Below are 24720 nucleotides of genomic sequence, written 5' to 3' on the forward strand. Positions count from 1 at the left end.
ATAATTCACCACATAGTCGTGTTAAACACAAACCATTTTTTCCTATTGCCATTAAACCGGTATGTAACACGTTTTGTTCGTGTGTTTTGAGGAGTTAACATTTCCTAATTTAGTAAGTGACTTGAATTTGCACCTAAATCACTAAATAGCATAAACGAAACATAAGGTTAGTTGCATTTAGCACCGTTCTTCCCCCTGCTGTTGGCAACCCTATCAGATCAGCCTTGTGACCTACTTTCAGGGTCACAACCCACCATTTGAGAACAACTGAACAAAATATATCCCAAAGTACAGGTTTAGCATAGTTGAACGTCCAATTATTGCACTAGGTTTTATACATTTGTTACTATACAATAAAGTGTACAAGGTCCTCTATCATAGAAATGCCAATATTTTTTTGATAGTTTATGATATGTTTTATTTATATGAAGGATGCATGTTTCAAAACTGAATTAAATCAACACTGAACTAAACTGAGCTAAATAGTAACAGGTCTGCATTACAATTGAAATTAGTTGTTTTATAACTGATTAATTTTGTAACATTTGTTACAAGTTATTCTCTTGTTCACTGCTGTAAAGCTGCTTTAAAACAATTTGTATAAAGTGCTACATAAATAAATGTGACGACGTAAAGCAATAGTTTGTTTATTGACAAAATTGTCTGGTTCACTTTGTACACCTTTTTTCTTTACGTCTTTACCATAAAATGTATCCTGCAGTCATGCTCGCAGCTATTAACACTGAAGACAGGATAAACCTCAGAGGTTTTACACAATAAAACAACACAGGGAGTAGGTGCATAGGTTCCAAATAAAACCCCATGCACAAAAGAGGCAGCACATGCCAAATAATCTCATCCCAAAAAAATCATGGCTTTGTGTTAAGACCGCTTAGGATCTGCTTGCAACTCCTTTCATTAACAACAATAGCAACTTCTCATGTTTGTAACAGGTGGGTCATAACTCATTGCCAGCCAATCAAATGCACTCTTACTAATAAAGAAAACACCTCTGGTTAATTCATGTTAAAACTCTGTCTTTAGCTTTTACCCATTTACAATTACATCTTTTGGCCATGTTCGGAATACAACAAAATGCAGCATACAACATATATATCCCACAATGCAGTGTGCTCGACCTTCCATTGCCAGTATGAAGATCGAACTGAATTAGTTGCTATTTATTCAAATATGAAATATTTCTAGACTTTTTAATGTCAATGCTACTGTTTACGGTTGTAAAATGTGTACTGTTTTATATACTATTCCTTTTGGAATCTGGACACAGCCGTAGTATTTCATTTATAGGCATGCCTGTTTTTGAACTGAGTGGTTTATTTGACATTGAAAAGAATATCAGGAAAAAGAGACTTGCATACATTAAACTATTGCTGACATGCATTTAAATGAGCTGAACGTCACTTACTATATCCAGACCTTGATCACTATTTAAGATTAATGGTAACAATAGTTCTCTGCTGAATAGCAGGCCCTGCAGACTTTTGAGGGAAAATGTGAGGAATTTAAACCTTAAAATGTGTTAAATGGTGCTGAAAGTGCTTTTTGATAAGAGAAAGCATTATTAAACTAGCCAAAATATATAATAAATGAACAAACAGGGGATGGGAAATATGCATAATTTCTAATGGATTCCATGAGGGCTTGTGATAATTTTTCATCCAAAACAAACAACAATAATACTAACTGACAGTGACAGAGAATCCCCCTGCAACAACTACTTAAACGCCCATGAAACTCGATGCTAGATGGGCGCAGTTTTCCTTTATGGACTGAAAAATTAAGTTGGGGCAGGACATATTGATGGACTTGTCTACTTGTCACAAAGTTGCTTTGATTTAAACTAGGAGGTGGAGGTCAGAGTGAAGCATTGCAATTTTTTTTTTTTTACTTGAATCATGAGAAAGGACATTCGGGAGTTTTAGATTTGTAGGTAAACTCCTAGGGGTGAAACAGATAGCCTAGACCTTTAAAACATTAGGTTAGCACAATTATTTCTGCCAATGCATCAATTTGTTAATGGGTCAATCAAGGACTTAAAAAGGCTGGAAAAGAAAAAAACTACTATCTTTCAGACATGATGTACACTTGCCATTTCCCTAGACCTGAGACGTGATTGTCTAGCATGCACAGCACACCGTTTTAAAATCTGACATCTTAAATATACAAAAACAATGAATTTCAGTTGTGACCACCATTTTTTTTTCATACAGGAAAAGGGAAAAATCTAATTCAGCATGTTTTGTGCTGCTTTTGTGTCTGAGTTGCATTGATCAAAAAGTGTTGCGCTGTTAAGAAACCCCATGCGCCGTTAAGTTGGAACTTATTAAAAACAGCTACTAGAAAAAGTAAAAACACTTAAAAAGACAACATAATAAAGTGATTTTTGTACATATCTTACATTGTCTTTCAGAGTCATTACTGTACATTACTTGCACAGGAAGGGTACCGGAACTCAGTGGAGTGAGTGAGCATTATCTGGTATCACTCTGAAAGGAGTAAACTACAGTTTGATGGACCCAACTTTGTCTAAAAGGGTGTAAGGAAACAATGAGTTTTCTGACATCACTGTTATGTAAAAACAATATTGTGAGGTAAAAAAAAAAAAAGAAAAAAGAGGCAAGCTGACTGAACATGACTAGCTGCCAGTCATAAACACTTCATGAGTCCAGTCCAAAGTGACACTGTCCTTTTAGTGTTCCTTCTCTAAATCTACATTCGGTCAAATTGACCGTTGGGTAATTGTCAACTGAACAGTCCAGAGTTGGTAAACTCAAACCAGATCCATTTCATCAATAAAGAAAGGAATATAATTAACAGTCAAAAAATGTCATTTCAATGCAGATTATTGCTTTACATGTTCACTGATTGACTGAAAATTGGAGTGTAGTGGTCCAATGTTAATGGCAATAGTTGGACACCAAATTATTTGACATGGATGATGGTAGTGGACAGAAATGTTTGTGTGTGCTGTTGATGCCGTGAGCAGTTTCTCAGTTTGGTGCTGCTGGAGTTTCATGGTGGCTGAACAGAAGGAGAGATGTTCCTCATGTGTTAGAGCTGACCTTTGAACTGATTCCCAGAGAGCTTCTGTCGGATAGACGGCTTTGATCCTGCTGCGTCACCGAGCTTTCGCCACACCACCTGATCACAAAGGGACGAAGTCAAAAAACAGCTGTGCCACTTTTGTCAGTGCAAAACCTGCATCTTAAAAGCTGTTGGCATTTTCAGTACTCTCCTTTCTTATTTAAAACCTATACTTAGAATTTAGAATCTATAGTTAAGAATGAACAAATTCATTTAATATGTTGTCTAAATAACAAAAACAATAAAATGTAAAATAAATCATTTAACAAGTAAATTTAGACATCACAATGGTACAGTCAGAAAATGGATTACCATTTTTCAGATTTGAATTTAGAGATTACATTTTGCAAGTGTTTAAATCTTAGGGCCAGATTTACAAATTAGTGTGAGACCACAATCCCCAAAAAAGCGTTGATGGGAGTGGGAAGTTCTGCTGTTGGTCTACTAACATTATGCAAATGAAAGACCAATGCAATCTACCAAGAGCACTGCAAATTAGCAACTATCCCAGGCATTTTCTGGACGCAAATACCAGTAAACTGACTGCTGCAAACCTTAGTTGCATGATACATTTAAACCCTTGTGCAGTCTTCGGTCTCTTCTGACCGGAGATTTTTACATTTTGAATTTTTACAATTCGTAGCTTGACCAGAATGGTATGAAACTTGGTGACTTTTATGGTACTTGGTATGTGAACACACACAAAAAAAGTGAGGGCATGAATCGAAAAAGCTAAGTGGTCATAAAAAATAAAAATAAAAATAGTCACACTCATGATCTTTGGTCAAAAATTACAGACCATAGGAAAGGTGAAATGTAGAAAAAAAAACTAAAATACTGATTTTTTTTGTGTGTACAATCTACAAATCCCCCACAATGCAGAAAAAAATTGCACAGCAATAAAGGGGTGAAACTAAAAAATCTAAATGGCAAAATCAACACACCAACTCACATGTGCGTTCACACACTTGTACACACACACACACACACACACACACACACACACACACACACACACACACACACACACACACACACACACACACACACACACACACACTATGAACTGGTGTGACTTTAACACTGCAACTATATTAAATAAAATCAATAATTAAACTACAATGCAGTAAAAAAAATTGGACAGCAAGGAAGGGATTACATTATAAAATGTCAAGAGTGTAAAACAGATACATCCACTCACACACACTTACTTACACACACTCACAGACACACACATACAGAATTATACACACTCAAATTAATTGGTATGGCTATAACCATATAGCAAAAATGAGTCAGAAGACTGAAATAAGAGCTTAAAATCAGATCAGACCCAGAAAGAATAAGCTCTTAAAAAGGATTTCTGTTAGTTTTTTTTTTTTGTTACAATTTTATAGAATTTTAATGTTTTGTGTAACAAAATGCTTTCTGTGTTCAGTTTTGCAATGCAGTAATAATAATGCAAAAAACCTACACTTCAAATCAACATTTAAAACAACAAAAAAAAAAAAAAAAAAAAAAAAAAAAAAAACATGACAAAAAATAGTCTTTGAGAATGCCTTAATATTCATTTAAATCCACAACCTAATAAAAGTAAACAATAATGGTTAAAAACAACTATGGAATTCACAAGCCTCTCTATAGGGTCCTATACAGGAATCTAGTGGTTACACCGTGAAATTACAAGGTTTTTTGGATTTTCAAAATTGGATTTTAAAGGCTTTGGGCCCTGTTTTAATGATCGAAGCACATGGTCTAAAGCGCAAGGCGCAGGTGCACTTAGGGCATGCCCAAATCCACTTTTGCTAGTTTAACGACAGGAAAAACGGTAGTGCACCTGGTGCATGGTCTAAAAGGGTTGTCCCTATCCTCTTAATGAGTAATGGGTGTGTCTCAGCTAACAATTCCCAATAAACCAATCAGAGTCTCAGCTCCCATTCCCTTTCAGAGCCAGTTGCGCTCATGCCATGGCGGATTGCTATTTATACGGCTGAATTTTCAAGCGCAAAGACTGAATGTGTCTCCAGAGAGGAAACGGATCTGCTACGCAACGCGCCAACAATGCACCTGAACACACCTTGTTTTCAGGCCAGCATGCCCATAGGTGCACAAATGGGTGCAAATGCATTTACTATTTAAAACTATTTAAACAATTGGCGCAGGACATGAAAATGATAACTGCGTCAGGCTGAAACACTTGCGTTGTGCCTGGCGCCACGTTACATTTATTTTACATTAAATGTAAAAAGTTACATTTCAGGTGTCCAGTAACTTTTGACCACAAAGACTATGAGTGTGACTCCCAAATGAGGAGTACACAAGGGTATATAGTCCTCCTATACATTTTGCATCTAAAAGGGAATTTCCATATGCCACAAATGCATAAGCAATAGGGTCAGCTACAGAAATAACTGTTCATGCAATTTCAATGCTAATTTTACACTGTGTGTCTTTAATAAGTCCTCACAGGGTAACACTTTAGTATAGGGACCAATTCTAACTATTAACTAGTTGCTTATTAGCATGCCTATTATTAACATATTGGCTGTTTATTAATACTTATATAGTGCACAATCTGCACGACCATATTCTACATCCTTAATCCTGCCTAATACCTGAATTTAACACCAACTTTACTAATAAGCACCAAATTAGGAGTTTATTGAGGCATTAGGAGTTTGTTAACAGTGAGAATTGGACCTTACTGTGACCCCTCACAGTAGTTTCTTTAACGCCAGAAAAGGGTTTGCATTGGCACAAGCTGTGAGTAAATCCTTAGTGTCCCTAATTAACATTAGATGATGGAAAATGTCATCAAATGTAAGCAAAAATGTAATGGAATCTAAGGTGGAATGAGCATGTATGATTAAATGACTAACATTAGCCATTTAAAAAATTAAAACAGTTATAATATTGGCTATGATATATTGTGCATCCCAATTATAATTTATTTACATTGTCCCCATTTCACATAAAGTCACACTTATTCGATTGGCGTATTTAACATTATGTTTTAATGACCCACAGAAAGTAAGTGCAAACAAGCCAAAACATCCATCAAGAACTCTTATGAGAAAAGTCCACAATGGTGTTGAACAGGCCAGGAGTTTCCAGGTGAGAAGGACAGAGGTGTTATTGTGCTCAGAGCTGGATTTCTTCATTCCCACATTCAACTGAGGGGCCCAACAAACAGATCAAACTATCATGAGGTCTGTGTACCAACCTGTCCATTCACTGACCCCTCCATAAACTACAACCACTTGGTGGCACTTCCTCGTGAAGCTTTATCGAATGTTCCATAAATGAACTAGACATTTCTGTGAACAGTGTGACATTTTTGGAAATGAAGTGTGATATTGTAAAGCATTTTATCTGCTATTGTTCTATGGCTGAACTAGCAAAGGGTCAACTGAATGAATGGAACATCACATTTTTGGATCGTGCACAATGTGTTTTAGCAAGCATGACAGACTTATCGCAAAAATCAAAATAAATACTCACATTGCACATCTCTCGCACTATGGCTTTCTCTTTCTCACTCAGGTCTTCTTCACTTTCTTCTGGAAGCTGCTTGTCCAGATTATCATGGACCTCCAGAACCTGTTAATGAAGTATATGGTTAAGAGCATATTTTCACTTGTGTTCTAATGTTCTAGTAACTTAAATCTACTCATTATATGAAGCAATTGTGTCTCTTCAGAAGACTTGGATTAAACTGATTTCATAATTGACAGTTCAACAGTTAACACAGGTGTCCTAGCAGAGTAACCACAGATGTAGTTCATCACAATGACTATGAACATATTCCTCTAATCGCGATTAATCGCATCCAACATAAAAGTTTTTGTTTACATAATATATGAGTGTGTACTGTGTATATATATAAATAAAAAAAAAATAAAAAAAAAATCAAATAAAAATATTTTAAGAAAAAAAATATATAATTATATATATAAAATATAATAATATAAATATATAAATGTATATACATGTAAATATTTTCAAAATATATAATGAATATATACACACACACACATAATAAATAAACAGTACATATACACATATTATGTAAACAAAAACATTTATTTTGGATGCGATTAATCGTTTGAAAGGACTAGTTTAAACGCTTAGTTTTGAACAGCATATCTACTGTTTTATCAATTGTAACCTGTTTTGTTCAACATTTTGATTAAAAAGCTTTATATACAGTTCTATATAGTGGGGTTTCTATATTTAAATACATTCAATTATGCTTGATAACGTGTGTGAAAACGTGTGTACCTTCATGGCATGAACCACAGCTTCAGGTTTCTGTACAGATGAGACAAACCCGGTGGAAGGAGAAGACTCACTGGTCTGTAGCCTTCCAGTCCCCTGGAGAAGAAAACACATGTTAGTTAGCTCCTGGCCAACATACTGATTAAATATGATATGATATTATGAAAGTATACACTACTGTTCAAAAGTCTGGAGTCTGAAGATTTTTTTCTCAGCAAGCAAGGATGAATTAAATTGATAAAAAATGACAGTAAAGATTTAATATTAAAAAAAGAAAAAAATGTTTTCTTAATATGATCCAGGTCCTGTGACTCACTGATTTAATTGCTGGTTTGCTGAAAAATTATAATTTCAGGGCTGTCTCCCGCCTCCCTGTAACCACTTTTCAAACCAAACTTACGCCTTGTTGTAAAAACTAAGGGCACAAAGTTAAAAACATACAAACATCCTGCTGGAAAACATCACCTAAAACCACTGAAACATAGCAGCTGGTTTATAGCTGGTCATTAGTGGGTCCAGTTTGGTTTAAATGGTCAACCAACGGAAGGACAGAGAGGTAAATGTTACCAAGAGTTTTGTAGAAATTTGATGGTTGCCCATTCATGTACATAGAAGCCAAGATGACTGCAGAGTGAACTGCCTCTCCTAAAGAATATTTTCCCATCACCATCTTAGCAGCTTTTTTTTTTTTTTTAGATTAGCAGCTAGCTAGATTATCTTTTTAGATAACTAGCTGAGCTGGTAGATCATTGTGCACCAAAAAAACAAACCAACTTACATGCATTATCATCATGCAGTCCTGTTCTCATTGGTGATATATTAACTAATTCATCATTGTTAATGATCTGTCTTAACTCAGAGATATGAGGATCATTCATAATGAAAACTACCTTCCTTCTAAAACATTCATCTTTGCTCAACATCGCACACAGCAGCCCGGACAGCTATGGAGGACAAAAACCCCTAGTTGTGTTTAATCATTCATACCGCATGAAGAGAGCCGGACATGATCCGCATACATTCATGCTGATGATGAATGCAAAACACCCCCTTTAAAAAACACTTTGTGTGCCGTGTTCATGATGATCTAATAAGCATCTAATACACCTCTCTATGTCTTTCATAAGAGAGCCTTTCAATCAAAGCTTCTGGAAGGAAGAACTCTCCATAATTTGAGATGGTTCCCATAGAAACACCATGCAGAAATCTATTTTTAAATGGTTAATGAAAGTCATTCTCACTCTGTTTAGACTAAAAAGTGCTGACTAAAGAGGACAAACTGTAGTGTCAATTCTTAGACAGCAAAACTGGGATTCAATACAATTTGCATGGTTCTAATACATGGAAAATTATGTACTTTTCAATGTAAATGTCATCAAGTAATTTGAAAATGAATGTCTGTGAAAATTAAATGAATGTGAGTTTTTGATTCTGATAATGAAGACGGAATGTAATGGGGAAAAGACAATTCAATTATTTCAAGTAAAAAGTAAAAAATAAAAAGTAACACTGCAAGAACTAAGCATTAAAATTTTTGGTAACAGGTTAACTAGTTCACTCAACCACATCCTATTTGTGTGAGATTTATCAGCTATATATTCACAACATCAACACTTTACAATGTACATTATGCAATATTACTAAAAGTCTCTAAATAATGAAAAACAAAGTCTCTAATGCAAAACATTTCTAAAAAGCCAATACTTCTGTATACTTGCCACATGCAGTTATTTCAACAGCAAACATTGTATGATAATTATATTCATAAATTTTCCATATGTTTAACATGTAAATTAATACATCTCGACATGTTAAAAAATTTAATTCAAGTTTGTTCTGTTGTACTGGTGTTTTAATTTTTTTATGTAGTCATGTTATCGTAACACTTGAGTATAGAGACAAATTCTCACTAGTAACTAGTTTATTAACATGCCAATTACAAACATATTGGCTGTTTATTAGTACTTATAAAGCACAAATTCTGCATGACCATATTCAACATCCCTAATCATACCCAATACCTAAACTTAACTATCTTACTATCTGACTATTAATAAGCAGCAAATTAGGAGTTTAAGTCATAAGTAATGATTTGTTAGTGGTGAGAATCGGGCCTTAAAATAAAGTGTGACCAATGTTATTTTCATCAAATAAAATGTGAACAAATTAACTGCTTATGCAATTAAAAGTAATTAAAGCATTAGTGAACTAAATCAGCTGAAACTAGCTGTCTTTAACTATTAATCATTGGCTAATTTTACACACAAAACAATGTGTAATGGTAATGTCTGATGCCTTTGTTCACTGCTTAGAAGTGACACAAAAAAATCTATAAAACATGAAAGGTCAACTAAAATAAACAGGCACTTGACCTGTTTTCTCAAAGGAGATGCTGAGTCAAAACAATTGAAAGAAATTCAATTTCAGCTCTGCATTAATGCTGTAAAGACTTTCGGCTGACAATGGCAAGATTCTCAAGCAAGCATGCAACATGAAACACACGGTGGTGAGACTTCCTCTGCATTGGCTGAAGGCTACATGTTCAAAGGCGCATTTGCTTTTCCATTTATTCATTCATCGTATTTTCAGTAGGTTTGCTAATTTTTCAAGGGAAAATGAAAGGAAAAAGTTTTCAAAGGTAGGAAAAGTGCCTCCAGTTCTGTACAGGAAAAGCCTATAGCAGTCTATACCAGATGAAAGATTTGACGCACCAAGGATCTCCTTTTTTCCCCACATTGTTGCTGAACAGAGCCAAACTGATTAGGCTGAGCTTTCATTTTGGAATAATATCCCACGGTATCTAGTTTGAGCGTCTTTTTTTTTTTTTTTTTTTTTTTATAGGGCTGTCAACTGATTACAAATTTTATCCAATTAACTTAATGATTATACATGCTGATTAATTAACCAAATTAAACAATATAAATATTTACTGACAAAAGTATCTGAAGACATTAGTGATGAGACAAATACATCACCAAACAAATGGTCATTAAACAGAATCCCATCACTGTCCAACAGGACTTTTATTCTTGTATATATCAAGCATATACACATATGAAGACTGACTTGACTAATTATGTACATTTGTTATATGTGACCCTGGACCACAAAACCAGTCTAAAGTCACTGGGGTATATTTGTAGCAATAGCCAAAAATACATTGTATGGGTCAAAATTATATATTTTTATTTTATGCCAAAAATCATTAGGGTATTCAGTAAAGATCTTGTTCCATGAAGATATTTTGTAAATTTCCCTACCGTAAATATATCAAAACTTCATTCTGATTAGTAATATGCATGGCTAAGGACTTCATTTGGACAACTTTAAAGGTGATTTTCTCAATATTTAGATTTTTTTGCACCCTCAGATTCCAGATTTTCAAATAGTTGCATCTCAGCCAAATACTGTCCTATCCTAACAAACCACACATCAATGGAAAGCTTATTCAGCTTTCAGATGATGTATGAATCTCAATTTCAAAAATTGACACTTAAGACTGGTTTTGTGGTCCAGGGTCAGAGATCGCATTACCTTATTTTCTTGGATAAAAAGATAAGTTGCATCGGTGAAGGTCAAATTTTACTACTGCATTCAGAAATTAGGTAAAACACTGAATGGTCACACTTTATTTTAAGGTCCAATACTAACAATAATAACAGTTAGTAAATTAGTTGTTAAATTTAGATATTAGATATAGAATATTAGATATTAAGAGTCAAACTCACTAACCATTAGGCCACGACTTCCCCATAACAACTAAACAAATAAACAATAAACAGCCTAAACAAATTTATTTAAAGCAAAACTAGAAATCTCTATCATTTCAAATATGTGTGCTTCACACACTTTTTTCTCAATTTGTGTTACAGGACTACGTTGCTTTGTAATATTAGTCGCAGCAAATTTCAGATGATTAAAAAATGGAAAATACGGCAAATTAACATGCTATAATTTGCTTGGATTGATTTGTATGTACAGTTTCTGAGGGTCACTCACATTCAGTAGGGCCTCCTGCCTCTGGGGGAGGGAAGACAGCTGTGATTCTGAGTGGTAGAGGGTCATGCCCTTCCGCAGGACTCGCAGGTCTCCCGGATTACACTGCCGAATGACACGAGAGGGAGAGGCATTATGACTCGGTGCATATTAAACATCCCATTCAACTAAACATACTTTACTGTTCTTACAGAAAATAAAAGTGGCAAGAAAAAGTTGTGAAAACAGTGTGTGCAAGAAGTCTGGAGATCACAGCTGGTATGAGAAAAAAGGAGAAAAGCTGCTTTAAAGGGACAGTTCACCCTAAAAAAAGATAAATCTGCCATTTAAGTTGTCACTTAAGTTCTTCCAGAGCTGTGTGAGTATCATTCAGTTGACGGTAGCCATTGACTTTCATAGTATTTTATAGAAGTCGGCAGCTACCGTAAACTGTGTGGTTACCAACATTCTTCAAAATATCTTCTTTTGTTTGTGTAATGGCACATACCTGCATATCGATAAAATCAGATCAACTTACTAAATAGGAAGTCTGACTTCAAAGTCGCATTCTGTTGCACTTTCCCAAGAGTAAAGTTTGAAATTCAGAGTTTCTTAGATGAATGGAGCTCAGGACCAAAACAAACCCCCACACAGCACCTCCTTTAAGTATTCTTGTCCACAGAAAGTGAGCTGGAATCTCTTCATGCTGCTATAATAAAGACACCCACAGGCTCCAGCTGGCATCATCTCTAAGCTCCAGTGATCCTTATGACATTTCAATGTCTTGCTTTCATGTTTCCTGAATGCATGTGATCACTGTAAGAAAGACCTATAAATAACTCTGTCACTCTCTTTTAGAAGAGAAACTGTGTTTAAGGGGGCTGTGAGGAAGATGTGAACTTCACATCCGCCTGCAACCTAAACATACTGTATTACCCACTAACCATCTATGGTATTTAGGACACCTTGTTCAAGGACTGATGTACTTGTGAAGACAAGTACAATTTTGTTTGTATGCATTTTCTGTAGAATTTGATGAAGAATGGAGACATTCCATAGGCGTAATGGTTTTTATACTGTACTAACTGTATTTTATCTCCTTACTCTAACCCCATACCTAAACCTACCCCTCACATAAACTCTCTGCATTTTCAAATTTTCAAATAAAAAAATTATTTTGTATGAGGAAGCTTGTTTCCTCATGGGGACCAAAAAAGTCCCTACAAGGTCAAAATATACTGGTATTACTATACTTTTGGGGACATTTTGTCCCTATAATATAGGGAATACCAGGTACACAAACACAAATTTTATTTGATTTTTACTTGACATATTTCAATGTGGGAGGGACAATAAATAATTCGGTTGCATTCTATGCTGTAGTTGGTGTTAAAGGGTTAGTTCACCCAAAAATGAAAATTAGGCTGAGTTTTACTCACCACTGAAGCATCCTAGGTGTATATGACTTTCTTCTTTCAGAGGAATCCAGTCGGAGTTATATTAAAAATTGTCTTTGATCTTTCAAGCTCTATCATTGCAGTCAGCGGGAGTTACAGTGCATCAGTCCCAAAAAACTGCGCCCTTCCATTAAAAAAAAGTGTCTCACACGGCGCCGTGAGACACTTTTTTTTTATGGAAGGGTGCTTTTTATTTTACTTCTTTTGGACTGAAGGAATACAACAATGACTGCAATGATAGAGCTTGAAAGATCACAATTTTTAATATAACTCTGACTGGATTAGTCTGAAAGAAGAAAGTCATATACACCTAGGATGCCTCGGGGGTCAGTAAAATGCAGCCTAATTTTCATTTTTGGGTGAACTAACTCTTTAATTATTATTGTATTTTAACACATATTTTGATTATTTTACCTGACCTCCTAGGGCAATGACTCTCGATCAAGGGCCCAGAGCCCACCAGAGGGCCTTGGCAAATTTTCAGGGGGCCACAGGATGACTTAAAAAGTACTTTAATTAAAAAAAAATTATTATATAATGTTATAAAATGAATGGTTCAATTTGATTTATATAATGGAGTTATAAACAATGGGTTCCAGAAGTCGAAAGTGATTCTATGTTGTTATGTTATCTTTATTTTTGAAATGAACCTGAAAGCACTGAGGGAGTGTCAGAATTCCTGTGGACTGACGTTATTTTTCCATCACTGAGGCAACAGGAACTGCTGGAATGTAGCCTGTTTAAAGGGCCAAAATTCCTCACCTGACCGTATTGTTGCTCTGACAACATCAGAAAAATAAATTAGTGAAACATGACTAAGTAAACGTGTCGCACATGTAATTACCAGAATTGATATGATCAATCCTGTCACTCAACAACAGACTAGTCAGTTACTGAGTTAAAAAAAAAAAAAAAAAAAACCCAAAATCTAGTCAGTTTTGAACAAATGCACAAGCTTATTTTGCTGGACAGTCGAATATGATTTTAAGCAGTTTGACTGGATTTATACACAACAGACAGCGCTAAAACACAGAGTGGTGCCTTTTTTTTGAGAAGTTATGGGACGATGCCCAAGACAGATAAGTGGGTGTTTATTAAAAATTGAAACATGTTCGCATTCATCTTTACATCCATCAGTTTGTCAGACATGAAAAATTGACGCTGCACTACCTGTGCTACTTGAATAAATGATAAGATCGGAAAGACGTTTCAACACAGAGGGACAAGCATATGAGCTCATGCGCCAGAAGCCCCCGAGCACAGCCCAGCATGTTAGCACAAGCGCTTAGCCTAGCATGCCATTGTACACACACGCTTTGAAAGTCACAAAGAATATGAATGTAAAGATAAGAAACAAGCAAGAAGAGAGCTATAGGAGGACATAGAGCTCCACCATTACTGAGCAAATGTGTGGTAAAATTACCTTCATGGACAGCTTTGATAAGCTATAACGGCTACAGGGCTGGAGAACACAAAACACATTTCACAAACTAATTAAACAAATACAAGTACATGTTCATACAGTTTCTTCACTAGGGCTATCATAACCAGGTTTTGGGAAATGCAGCCCTGGTTAACTAGTCAGATAATAACGTTTGGACTTCTTATGTGTGGTTTTGCAGGACATTCAACATTAGATTGTCATCTGATATCACCAGATTCAAAATTAGACGCTTGAATGAAACGCAAATCCTTTCGTCTTAATTTTGTGAAATGCCATCATAGATATTTTTCATCATAGATTTGTGATTTTTCAGTGTAAAATCAAACATTTTGTTGGAGACCTAAAATAAGGCCTAATTATTATTACAGTCACCTGTTGAATTTTTGTTTTAATGTAAACAAAGCCAGTGGATTTTTACTACAAGCTAAGGTAATGTAGGAGGGAAAAAAAAGAAGAAAAAAAAAGAAAACCCTTTTATTCATGGAGGTTCCGGCTTTGAAATCTTTGATTCTGACTTGTAGTGTACTTGCTTAAAACTGACCAAAGCATCTGTAATATAAAATAATAAAATAAAATAAAATAATATTTTTTAAAATGCCATTCGGACATTAAAGGGATAGTTCACCCAAAAATGAAAATTACCCCATGATTTACTCACCCTCAAGGCATCCTAAGTGTATATGACTTTCATCTTTCAGATGAATACAGTTGGAGTTATATTAAAAAATGTCCTGGCTCCTTCAAGATTTATAATGTCAGTGAATGGGGGTAGAGAATTTGAAGGCCAAAAAAGTGCGTCCATCCATCATAAAAAGTGCCCCACATTGCTCTGGGGGGTTGATACATGTCTTCTGAAGTGATGTGTTTGTGTTAGAAAAATATATATATTCAATACTTTATAAACCATAATCTAGATTCTGCTGACTGTCATCACTTCACTTATTAACTGCCCAGTGCCATGTGGGGCACGTTTAATGATGGATGAATGCACTTTTTTGGGGTTTTAAAATCTCAACCCCAAATTCACTGCCATTACAAAGCTTGGAAAAGCAAGGACATTTTTTTTTATATAACTCTGATTGTATTTTGTCTGAAGGAAATCATGGGGTAATTTTCATTTTTGGGTGAACTATCCCAAAAACTGATTTTGTTGATTTCATGGTGTCTTTCACCAAATTTAGCTTCTAATGCAAAGTATTTGCCTACTATTGGGCTCCAAGTTAAAACCAAATTGTGCACACAAGTACAATGTTCTCTGTTTTTGATTTTGCAGCTAGCCTTCTATTTCAGTTTCTGCCAATCAAAATGAAAGTCAGTGCTGAAATGCTGAAAAACTTCCAACTATTGCAGAACAACACTTCCATTTCAAACGCATTGCTGCACCTGCACTGCACACTGAATTAGCTGAAGCATTTCCCAAAACTAGATCACAATCTGGGAAAAATCACAGTACATGATCAGGTGTGTGACCAGTTATTACCAGTTCATCAGCAAAATAAAGACTTTCTGGACCTTTCCATGAAAACAGACCTGTCATTATCAGGGTCATGTGGGTTTAAAGTAAGTTCCAAACCAAAGCGTCATCTATCACAACAGTTGAAATGGCTTTTAGGAAAAGCTTAGTGTAGGTATCCTGGGAAATCAAGAGTTCAGCCCAGTTCGTGTGCGCTCAGGACAGCGTTCTCCGAAGGATTGAGCTCTCCTCTGAATTAATCATGCTTCAAGTGAATTCACTCATTCTCAGAGGACTGCAGCGATGAGACGCAAACCGCTTTCTCTTATTTGACCAGAGGGAGAAAGTAACTCTCTTGCATTTTAATCATAGCTTTACAAAGTGCTTTCCATCCTGGGGATAAAATGCTTTCAGACGTTCCATGCACTATGTTCCACATGTTCAGAGAAAGAGTCTCAAATAGATATGCCTCGAAAAGGCACAACAATTTAAGCGTACCGCCGTCTGGTACACCCACATCCACTGCAAGACAGAGGGGGACTGGAAATGAAAATGTAATGAGGATATATCATTAAAAGAGAGAATTATTGCAGATCCAAGGACTCTTTCAAGTCAGTGGCCATGCCAACACTCTTGGCTTTGTTTCTATGAATACTGTGTGATGAATGTTACCAGCAAAGGCCTTCATAAGAACTGCTTTGTAGTCAGTATTTCCAATGCCCACACAGTGTTTTCGTTTTCACTGGAGACTGAAAATTCAATCACTTATGCATCACCATGTCATTCTGAACCAATGCGACCTTCTTTATTCCAAGAAACATAAAAGGTTAAATGCTAAAAATGATTTAGCTGCTCTTTTACATATGATGTAAGTGAAAAGGGATCTGGAATGTTAAAAATTGTCAATACGGCTTGTGCAGTATATTGCAAGCTTAATGAATCCACAAAACAGCCGTGCAGGACACATTTATGTTCCTGTGTCACGGAGGTCAAACCTGAGATCTAATAGCAACATGTCTGAATGGATGTGGCACACAAAGCACATCAGAGAACATGATATAGATTCATTTTAAAAAATTATTCTTAAAATGTCTTAAAATGCTAATTATTTCACTGAAATTCCACAATGTTATAATTACTGTAATATATAATTACATAATTATAATAATGACGCTCCTTATATTCAAACCAAAAATAAATGACAGTATGAACACTTCCGTTTAAATTTTGGATTTTTTTTAATGTTTTTGAAAGAAGTGTCTCATGGTCACCAAGGCTGCTTTTATTGGTTCAAAAATACAGTAACATTGTTACCATTAATATATTTTAATTTTTTCTATTTTATTCCTATGATGGCAAAACTGACTTTTCAGCTCATTACTCCAGGCTTCAGGGTCACATGATCCTTCAGAAATGCTCATTTGATGCTCAATTATCAGTAATGGTTCTTGAAAACAAACTTATAAATGTTGAAAACAATTATTTTTTTTTTTTTCCAGGATTCACTGATCTCTTCTGTAACATTATAAATATCTTTACTTTCACTTTATAATTATTTACTTTCACAGTATATTCTTGCTGAATGAAAGTATTATTCTTTTTTTTTTATCTACCGTATCACAGTTTTCACAAGTATTATGCAGCTGTTTTCAATGTTGAAAATAATTCTAATAATAATTAAGAAATCATCAAATAAATGCAGCCTTGGTAAGCTGACCAGTAATTGATTGATTGAAGAAATAATCAACAGATGACCTGATTCTCACAACAATTATTACAGTAGTCGCAGCCTTATTCACCAGAGTACAGTTAAGTTTTAGATTTCTGGGTAAACTATCCTTTTACCTGCAGGTACAGTGAGCTTTAAAATAAGAACCTCTGTGAAGCTATGAAGATGTAATTGCCCCTCACTTTTCCAAACATGAACGTTTTATTCCTACCTACACATCTACACAAGCTGGAGAGGGTGAAAGAACTAGTGAAATCCTATTCAAGTGCTGAGGAGAGTGGGCTGTAATGCTGTTCTGCTGGATGGGTTTTATGGTAAGTGTTTTGTTGTAGATGTCTGTACTACGGTGGCGGGTGAATACATTTGTGACATTCGGTGATAGGCAGATTGATTGTGGTGCCTCCAGGATAAATAGGTGAGCTTGAAATGCTCTTTCGGTTGGTAAAACCCACTCATTCTCCAGAAGGGAGGTTAAATTGAGGCCACAGACGCTCAGAGATGCCCACACAATCCTGGCGTGACGGTAAGCTGCTCCTTCTTCCTGCCGGAGGGGATGCTGTGTGCCAATTTAACACAGTCTGACCCACCATGAATTAAAGATTGGCTGCCTCTTTCGTAAACTGCCGCCACTTATATTGGCACCCAATGGCAATAGTAAGTGTAGATTACTCATATTTTCAAGAGCTTTAGAAAGAAAGCATGTTGTTAACTCCTTACTTGTGAGAGCAGTTTGTTGTTATTGTCTTCTAGAATCCGGACCTTGGTTTCTAGCTGGCGAATGTAGTTTGAGGATGCATCTGCAAGACAAAGACAGAAATGAGATCAATTAAAATTCTAAAGTGAACCAAAAAACTACAGTGTTAGAACTAGTGATTTTCTGTTGTTAATGAATGAATTGGCTTTTGTTGTTAAATTCCATACCAACTTATTTTTAGCTCTAAACAAGACATCTTGTTTATCATGATCATCAACATTAATTGGCACATCAGGTGACGCATTTTGAAGTCACTTTGGCCCAAATGGCCCAATGCACATAACTTTGATATTTTGGACCACTTATCACAAGGTGAAATTTCAGCTTAATTAAAGTCTTGAGAATACAGCCTGTGATCTATTTTGGGGTTTGTTTTGATTCAGTTGATTCAGTTTACTTGATTTCTCATACATATGTGATTTTAATTTAATCCCACAGTGCTTTAAGCTTAAAATTAGCTTCCTTTCTAATAACACAGTTTAGATCATTTCTGTTTCCTCACTGTCAAAGAATTCAAATGACTAAAAGCATCATTTATGGTTTGATGTGGTCTGTACCGAGCCAGTAACTTTGGACACTAGCAATCAATGTGTAATGCTGCTCATTTAATTCTGGGCTGGCATCAAGGTTCAGGCCAAGAATGCATGGAAAACTCATCTCATCACAGACTTCGTAACATGCAAGACTAAAACAAAAATCTAAATACATTATCGAATTATAAGGTCACAAATTAAGTGAATGAATACTATTCAAAAATGGAGGGGAACATTTTTGAGTAATGAAGGAAAGAAAATTGTTAAATTATAGTTTTGAATAGATTCATTGAAAATGACCATTTGAACTGGTTCATGGAAACACATTGGAGCATTGCAACCGGCCCTTAGATGAGGGGGGCCGCACTAAATATTACTTTACACTGACATAAAATATTTCCTGTTTGTAAAATATATTACACTGCAATTTTACATTTGACCAACTGAGACACCTGGCTTTCCGACCTTCTTGAGTGACCTACCAAATTCAATGGAGACCACGAAATAAAGCACATACTTTGACTTATCCTTTTGAAACTTTTTTAAGGCATTTGATTAATTTGGTTATCCACAGAGCAAAAACATTTGCTGAGTTAGCTGGGAAACTGTTACAGTTAAAAGTTCCTTATGAAGCAAGAAATGTTTATGTGCACTGAAATCCCTTTTTGCTGATTTTAATCATTTAATCCAAGAATTTATGTTCAATTTCCATGAAAACTGCAAAAATTAAAGCCATGCAAAAATGTGGTTCATATTTCCTCTGGTATAAAAGAGTAACTTTATTTGCTTAAGTAAGACATGACTGTGTTGGCATAGTGTAGACAATGGGCGGCATTAGTTATTAGCCTAATAGTTAATGTCTGAGTAAAGCCCTTAGCAGTGGACAGTGAGGCAGTGCAGGGCGCCTGTAAATCCCTAGTGACACTCTAATCTAACTTCATCTGGCTGACTGAATGATGATGGGCACGGGCCAAGCCGATTAAGATTAAACTTCGATACACAAAACCCCTGGACCAGCTCAGATCCACCCACTACCAGAAATCAATCCAGCCAGAACCAGCTATTAGAAATATGACTCCACTACCCCAAAGCAATTCAGTTTCCATCATTCCAGGCAGCTAAATGTTTCTGTCAGCATAACTCGCCACACAAGAGAACTCCACTCAACTATAGTCATCAGATCTGGTGGTCTGAGGACAACATAGCTGACCTTTAGCTGTAAGACACAGCTCAAAGGACAACGTCCACAGAAACACCTCTATGTTATGACTTCTCAATTCTCAATGGGCCTTATCCTACATAACATCCAGTGCTTGTAGTGTCTTATTCAGTATTCCATACTTAAAATACTTAAAACTAATACAGTGTAGTTTTGCTTATACATACAGTGCGTCGCTGAGTGAATTGCTACAAGGTAAACTTTATTTTTTTAAATGACATTACTCGATGACATAGCAAGCAGATCCAACAAATTGTTCAAAACTGGTAATAAAAAAAATACTTAATTATTTCATAACCGAGTTTAAGTAATACAGTACATTCTAAAATGAAAACATTTCAGGATTCAATGCCATAAATAATAGTTCACATGCATGAATAAAATTAACTGTTATATCCACCTCATTTTTTACGTAAGATTCGTAAAGTTTTGGTGTCATTTGCTTCCAGTTATTTTACCTGTACAAAAACAGTCATTTATGTTGCTTTATATTGCACATTGGCATTTGTAATCATGTTATTTTAATTCATCATAATTATAAACGTACAGGTTTGTAGATTAAGGTTTAGAGTTTAGTGCACTTTGTTATTCTTCAAGTTATTTATCTATAGTGGCAAATGAATCAGAAATTTAGCACATTCACTAAAACTAGCTTACTTCATGGAATATCATTATAAATGAAGGTGGATGTGTTCCAAATTGTGATGTGAGTATTTTTTAAATACATTATAAACAATGTGTAAAATTCAAAAACTGTAATAATTTTTTTGGGGCATTATTTAAACTCTTCTGCACTTGTAAGACATCTAAATAGTTGTTTTATGGTTGTGTTTGTATGGTTTGGTGTGTATGTCTCTCCTGTGTTTATTATTGCAATTTACATAGTAAGAAATTATATTAAATTCCTTTCTAGTGATGTGATGTCAAATCACCGTTATTTATATTGCGCTTTTTACAATGCAGGTTGTGTCAACGCAGCTTTACAGTATTAAAAAAGGGAAATAGTGTGTCGGAGTAGTGTGCCGTTCTTCTTTCTAGCACACAATGTAGACCTATAGCATATTGTAGTTTGGTTTACTGTCTCCTAGACTCCAATTCTTCAGTTAGGAGTCCGTTCTGATTGTATTCAGGCACAACACTGCACAGTAATCAAATAAATCCGATGTGCTGATCAGCTATTTGTGCACGTTAGCTCAGTGAACTGACATGGATGTTTTTATGTGTGGCGGCACGACGCGGATGAGCGTGTGGGGGTGGGGTAGCGAGTCTGTCCCTCTCGCTTTGTCGCTTCCAATCGCATCAGCAATGCCATGACCCACTTCTATAGCCGCCACTGCGGCACAAGGCTCACGCGGGAATCTTCAGGATAGGCCACATGGGCAGCGACTGTTAAGCAGTCTTCATGACATCACAAGCAGCCCCTTCCAACAGCAGTCACACCCCAAACCCACAAACGCAGCAGGGTTTGTTCAGAGAGAACTGAGATGAATTCCGACTTCTTGGAAACACGCTGATAAGCCTACAGAAATGCTGTCATTCAGTTTCCTTTGAACATCTGTTGCAACACACTGGGCGCTGCCTACTGCGTGTGAGCATGTGTTTTAAATACAAATCAAAATCTGTGTGTGCATGTATGTGTGTGAATGACTCGTGAAGGAGAGAAACGGAAAAGAAAAACTAGCAGGAAAAAACTCCAAGCGAAAGCTTTAAATGGGTGTGTGCATGAAGTTGCTGGATCAATTGCTGCAAGATGTGGCAGTCCAAGCAGAAACAACAGTCCCTACGATAATTCATTCCATACAGCCTGACCTCATTCTGTTAGAAAACTACAGCATGGCAGACAATGAAACTTAAATTAAAGAGAGGCGGGAAAGCTACAGACCAGAGATAGGGAAAAAACCTATTCACTCTGTCTGAGTTTAGAATTCAAACTTGGCTAAAAAGAAAGTCAGAAAAAAAACTTGTTTAAAAGTCTGAACAACCTTTCTTGTCTCACCGGAGGATAGGGGAAGTAAAAGATGAGAAGTGAAAAGAATGTTAGAGAAAGACAGGAATAGATAGACAGCGAGAAGTTTGGATAGTGAGTTCAAGTTCAGGCTCTAGATTGGAATCCTATTGGTGGAGTTTGCTGTCACTACTGCTCTATTAGGGATTTGAACAAACTATTATTTATACTAGAACATGTACAATATATATAAATTGTGGTTTTTGTTAAGGAGAGTTTTAATTTCACTTTTCTGTTTAACTATTTTCACCTGACAAATGATAAAACGGATGAAAATCCCATAAGTTCCAGACACACCAAACCTCAGATGAACTAGCAGCCGACTGTGGTGTCACCTCACATCGGCTGGTTACAAAAGTTGCACTTGAAAACACCACAAAGCCAACAACAAACTAGTGTGTGCATTTTGCACCTTTGTGAGCGTAAATGTTTCTCCACACCAGAAGATGGCAGTAGTCTGTATGCATTGTTCATAAAGGGAAACTGGAGGAGCTAGGATTACATATACTATACAAACCCTATACAAAGTAATGCTTAGGTAAAAATCGCTTGCATCATTTCTGTTTTTCTTCTCTTTTCTTCTTGTATACTTGTTTTGAACAGTGATCTGGCTCATGGGAAGGCTTCTCAGATGTTTTTTTGGATTGCAAACTGATAATTTGTTTTTTTTTCTGCATGACTAAACAAAAATACAACATTTTTTTTTCTGCATGACTAAACAAAAATACTATATCATTTCAACATATTTTTTCCGGAACACTCCCTTGCCTGCTATTCATCAGGCCTCAACAGGTTAACACATCCCACTTCTCAATAACCTCACACCTTTGGTTGCCATGTTGTGCTTGGCATTCAAACAAAGCATCAAGTTAAAACCACAAGCAGCATGACATTTAACATAAATCTGTTTAACTTCATTGAAAACAGCTGAACTCCTATCAAAGTAATACAATGGTAGTCAGTGGGGTTCAAAACAACACTGGATTCATTGTATGGACAAAAACAGAAGAAAGTAAGTCATTACCGTACACCTTCAATCATTACCTCAGCTTGGAGAGTGGTCTTTAGTTTAATCATTGACTACAGCAGCGACCTTGATCCTCACTTTAGCACACAACTACAAATGAAGTCATTTACTTCAGCCGAGTCGCCTCCTCAGGGAGACAAAAGTGTTGTTTATTTACTCTAATAAACTAAAGAGGTTTTTTAAGGCTATTTATGTCTTTAGTTTACAGGTGAAGTTGGTAAAATGTTGGAAAACGTTTTGAGGTTAAAATACGTTTTCTTATCCCATTCTAATATTTAAAGACAACTGTCATTTGTAGGTTGATTTTCAAGAAAATCTAAACAATGTGGTTTTGTGACATTTATTTGTATAGCACTTTACAAAGCAGCTTCACAGCAATAGACAGGAAAATCACAGTTGCAAATTCAGTTACCTCAATTTCAGCTGTAAAGCAGCTCAATTTAGTTAAATGTTGATTCAGTTTATATCAAAAACAATGTTAATGATGCAAAGTTCATCAATTTTAAAACTACTTAAAAGGCAGCTCAGTGTCATGATCCAGCTCAGTTCATTTGATATTTTGTTCTTACGGTCAAATCGATAATATTTCGGAATTTTTAATTTTCTTTTAAAACTGCTGTTTTCCAGACCAGCATCAGTTTTTTTTTTTTTTTTTCAGCAAATGCCAGATGGGTGGAGTTTGAAGAGCCATTATTTTTGTCATTCTCTTTACTGCCACTAATTGATGCAGAAATAATACACTCAACACTTCCCCTTTAAGATGTGTGTGGCCAAGTCTTCAAACTGTTACACTAATCTGTTTTACAAGCTTGAGCTCCCAGACATTTTTAATTATATGGTGCTTTCAGAAAATACACCCTCTTGATCTCATTGCCTTGTGTTGAAGTCAAACCAAATGTACTTTTTAAACGTAACATGACATGTTTATTTTTAATCCGTCTGTGTTGGATGGCTTGAAATATAGCTGACTCACTAAGAACTCATTTACTATGTGGGGCCACTGACATAACAGATCAGATCAGTCCTGTTGTCTTGACGATCAAGTTGTTAGGAGTACCAAAGATTATAAAGATTATCCAAACACTGGTAAAGCTCTGATCTGTCCTAGAAGCAATGTGAATTCAACTGTGAAAAAACACAATGCATCCAAGAAGAAACTATTAAGATCAAGCCATCCCGTACCAACTGCAATTGGACAAAAATTCAAAAGAAGTGTGTACTTTTTGGAACTTGCAGAAACTGTTTTCACACTAGGGGCCCTATTTTAATGATCTAAGCACATGGTCTAAAGCGCAAGGCACAGGTGCACTCAGGGCGTGTCCAAATCCACTTTTGCTAGTTTAACGACAGGAAAAATGGTAGTGTGCAAGGTGCATGGTGTAAAAATGTTGTCTCTATTCTCTTAATGAATAATGGGTGTGTTTTGGGCATAACGTACAATAAACCTATCAGAGCCTCATCACCCATTCCCTTTAAGAGCCAGTTGCGCTTGCGACTTCACTATTTACACGGTGGAATTTGCAAGCGCAAAGACTGAACGTGTCTCCAGAGAGGAAGCGGATCTGCTCGTGTGTGAGCAAATAGGTAGCCTAATTCTGATAAATGCTATGACTTTCCATTATGACATGTAGGCATTAACACAATAATAATACTTTACATTGTAATACTGTAATTTAGGGCTGTACAATTAATTGAATTTCTAATCGCGATTACAATTATGGATGCTACAATTAAGTAATCG

At 35.8% G+C, this 24720-nt stretch overlaps 1 protein-coding gene across 2 annotated transcripts in view; it reads right to left on the reverse strand.

Moving 5' to 3' along the window:
* Positions 1–631: 631 nt before the first annotated feature.
* LOC109113288 (coiled-coil domain-containing protein 85C-B) overlaps positions 632–24720 on the reverse strand; it is a 44310-nt gene continuing 20221 nt past the window's right edge. The window contains exons 2-7 of one of the 2 annotated variants that reach the window (XM_042746852.1): positions 18159–18238; positions 14239–14277; positions 11383–11484; positions 7387–7479; positions 6607–6705; positions 632–3162 (exon numbers count right to left, since the gene is read on the reverse strand). In XM_042746852.1, coding sequence (XP_042602786.1) covers positions 3073–3162; positions 6607–6705; positions 7387–7479; positions 11383–11484; positions 14239–14277; positions 18159–18238 — 503 coding nt within the window. In that variant the 3' untranslated portion in view covers positions 632–3072. The remainder of the gene's footprint in view (positions 3163–6606; positions 6706–7386; positions 7480–11382; positions 11485–14238; positions 14278–18158; positions 18239–24720) is intronic. The other variant, XM_042746853.1, reaches the window with a different exon arrangement.

This window comes from Cyprinus carpio, chromosome B20 (genome assembly GCF_018340385.1).
Source record: "Cyprinus carpio isolate SPL01 chromosome B20, ASM1834038v1, whole genome shotgun sequence".
NCBI classification, from domain to species: Eukaryota; Metazoa; Chordata; class Actinopteri; order Cypriniformes; family Cyprinidae; genus Cyprinus; species Cyprinus carpio.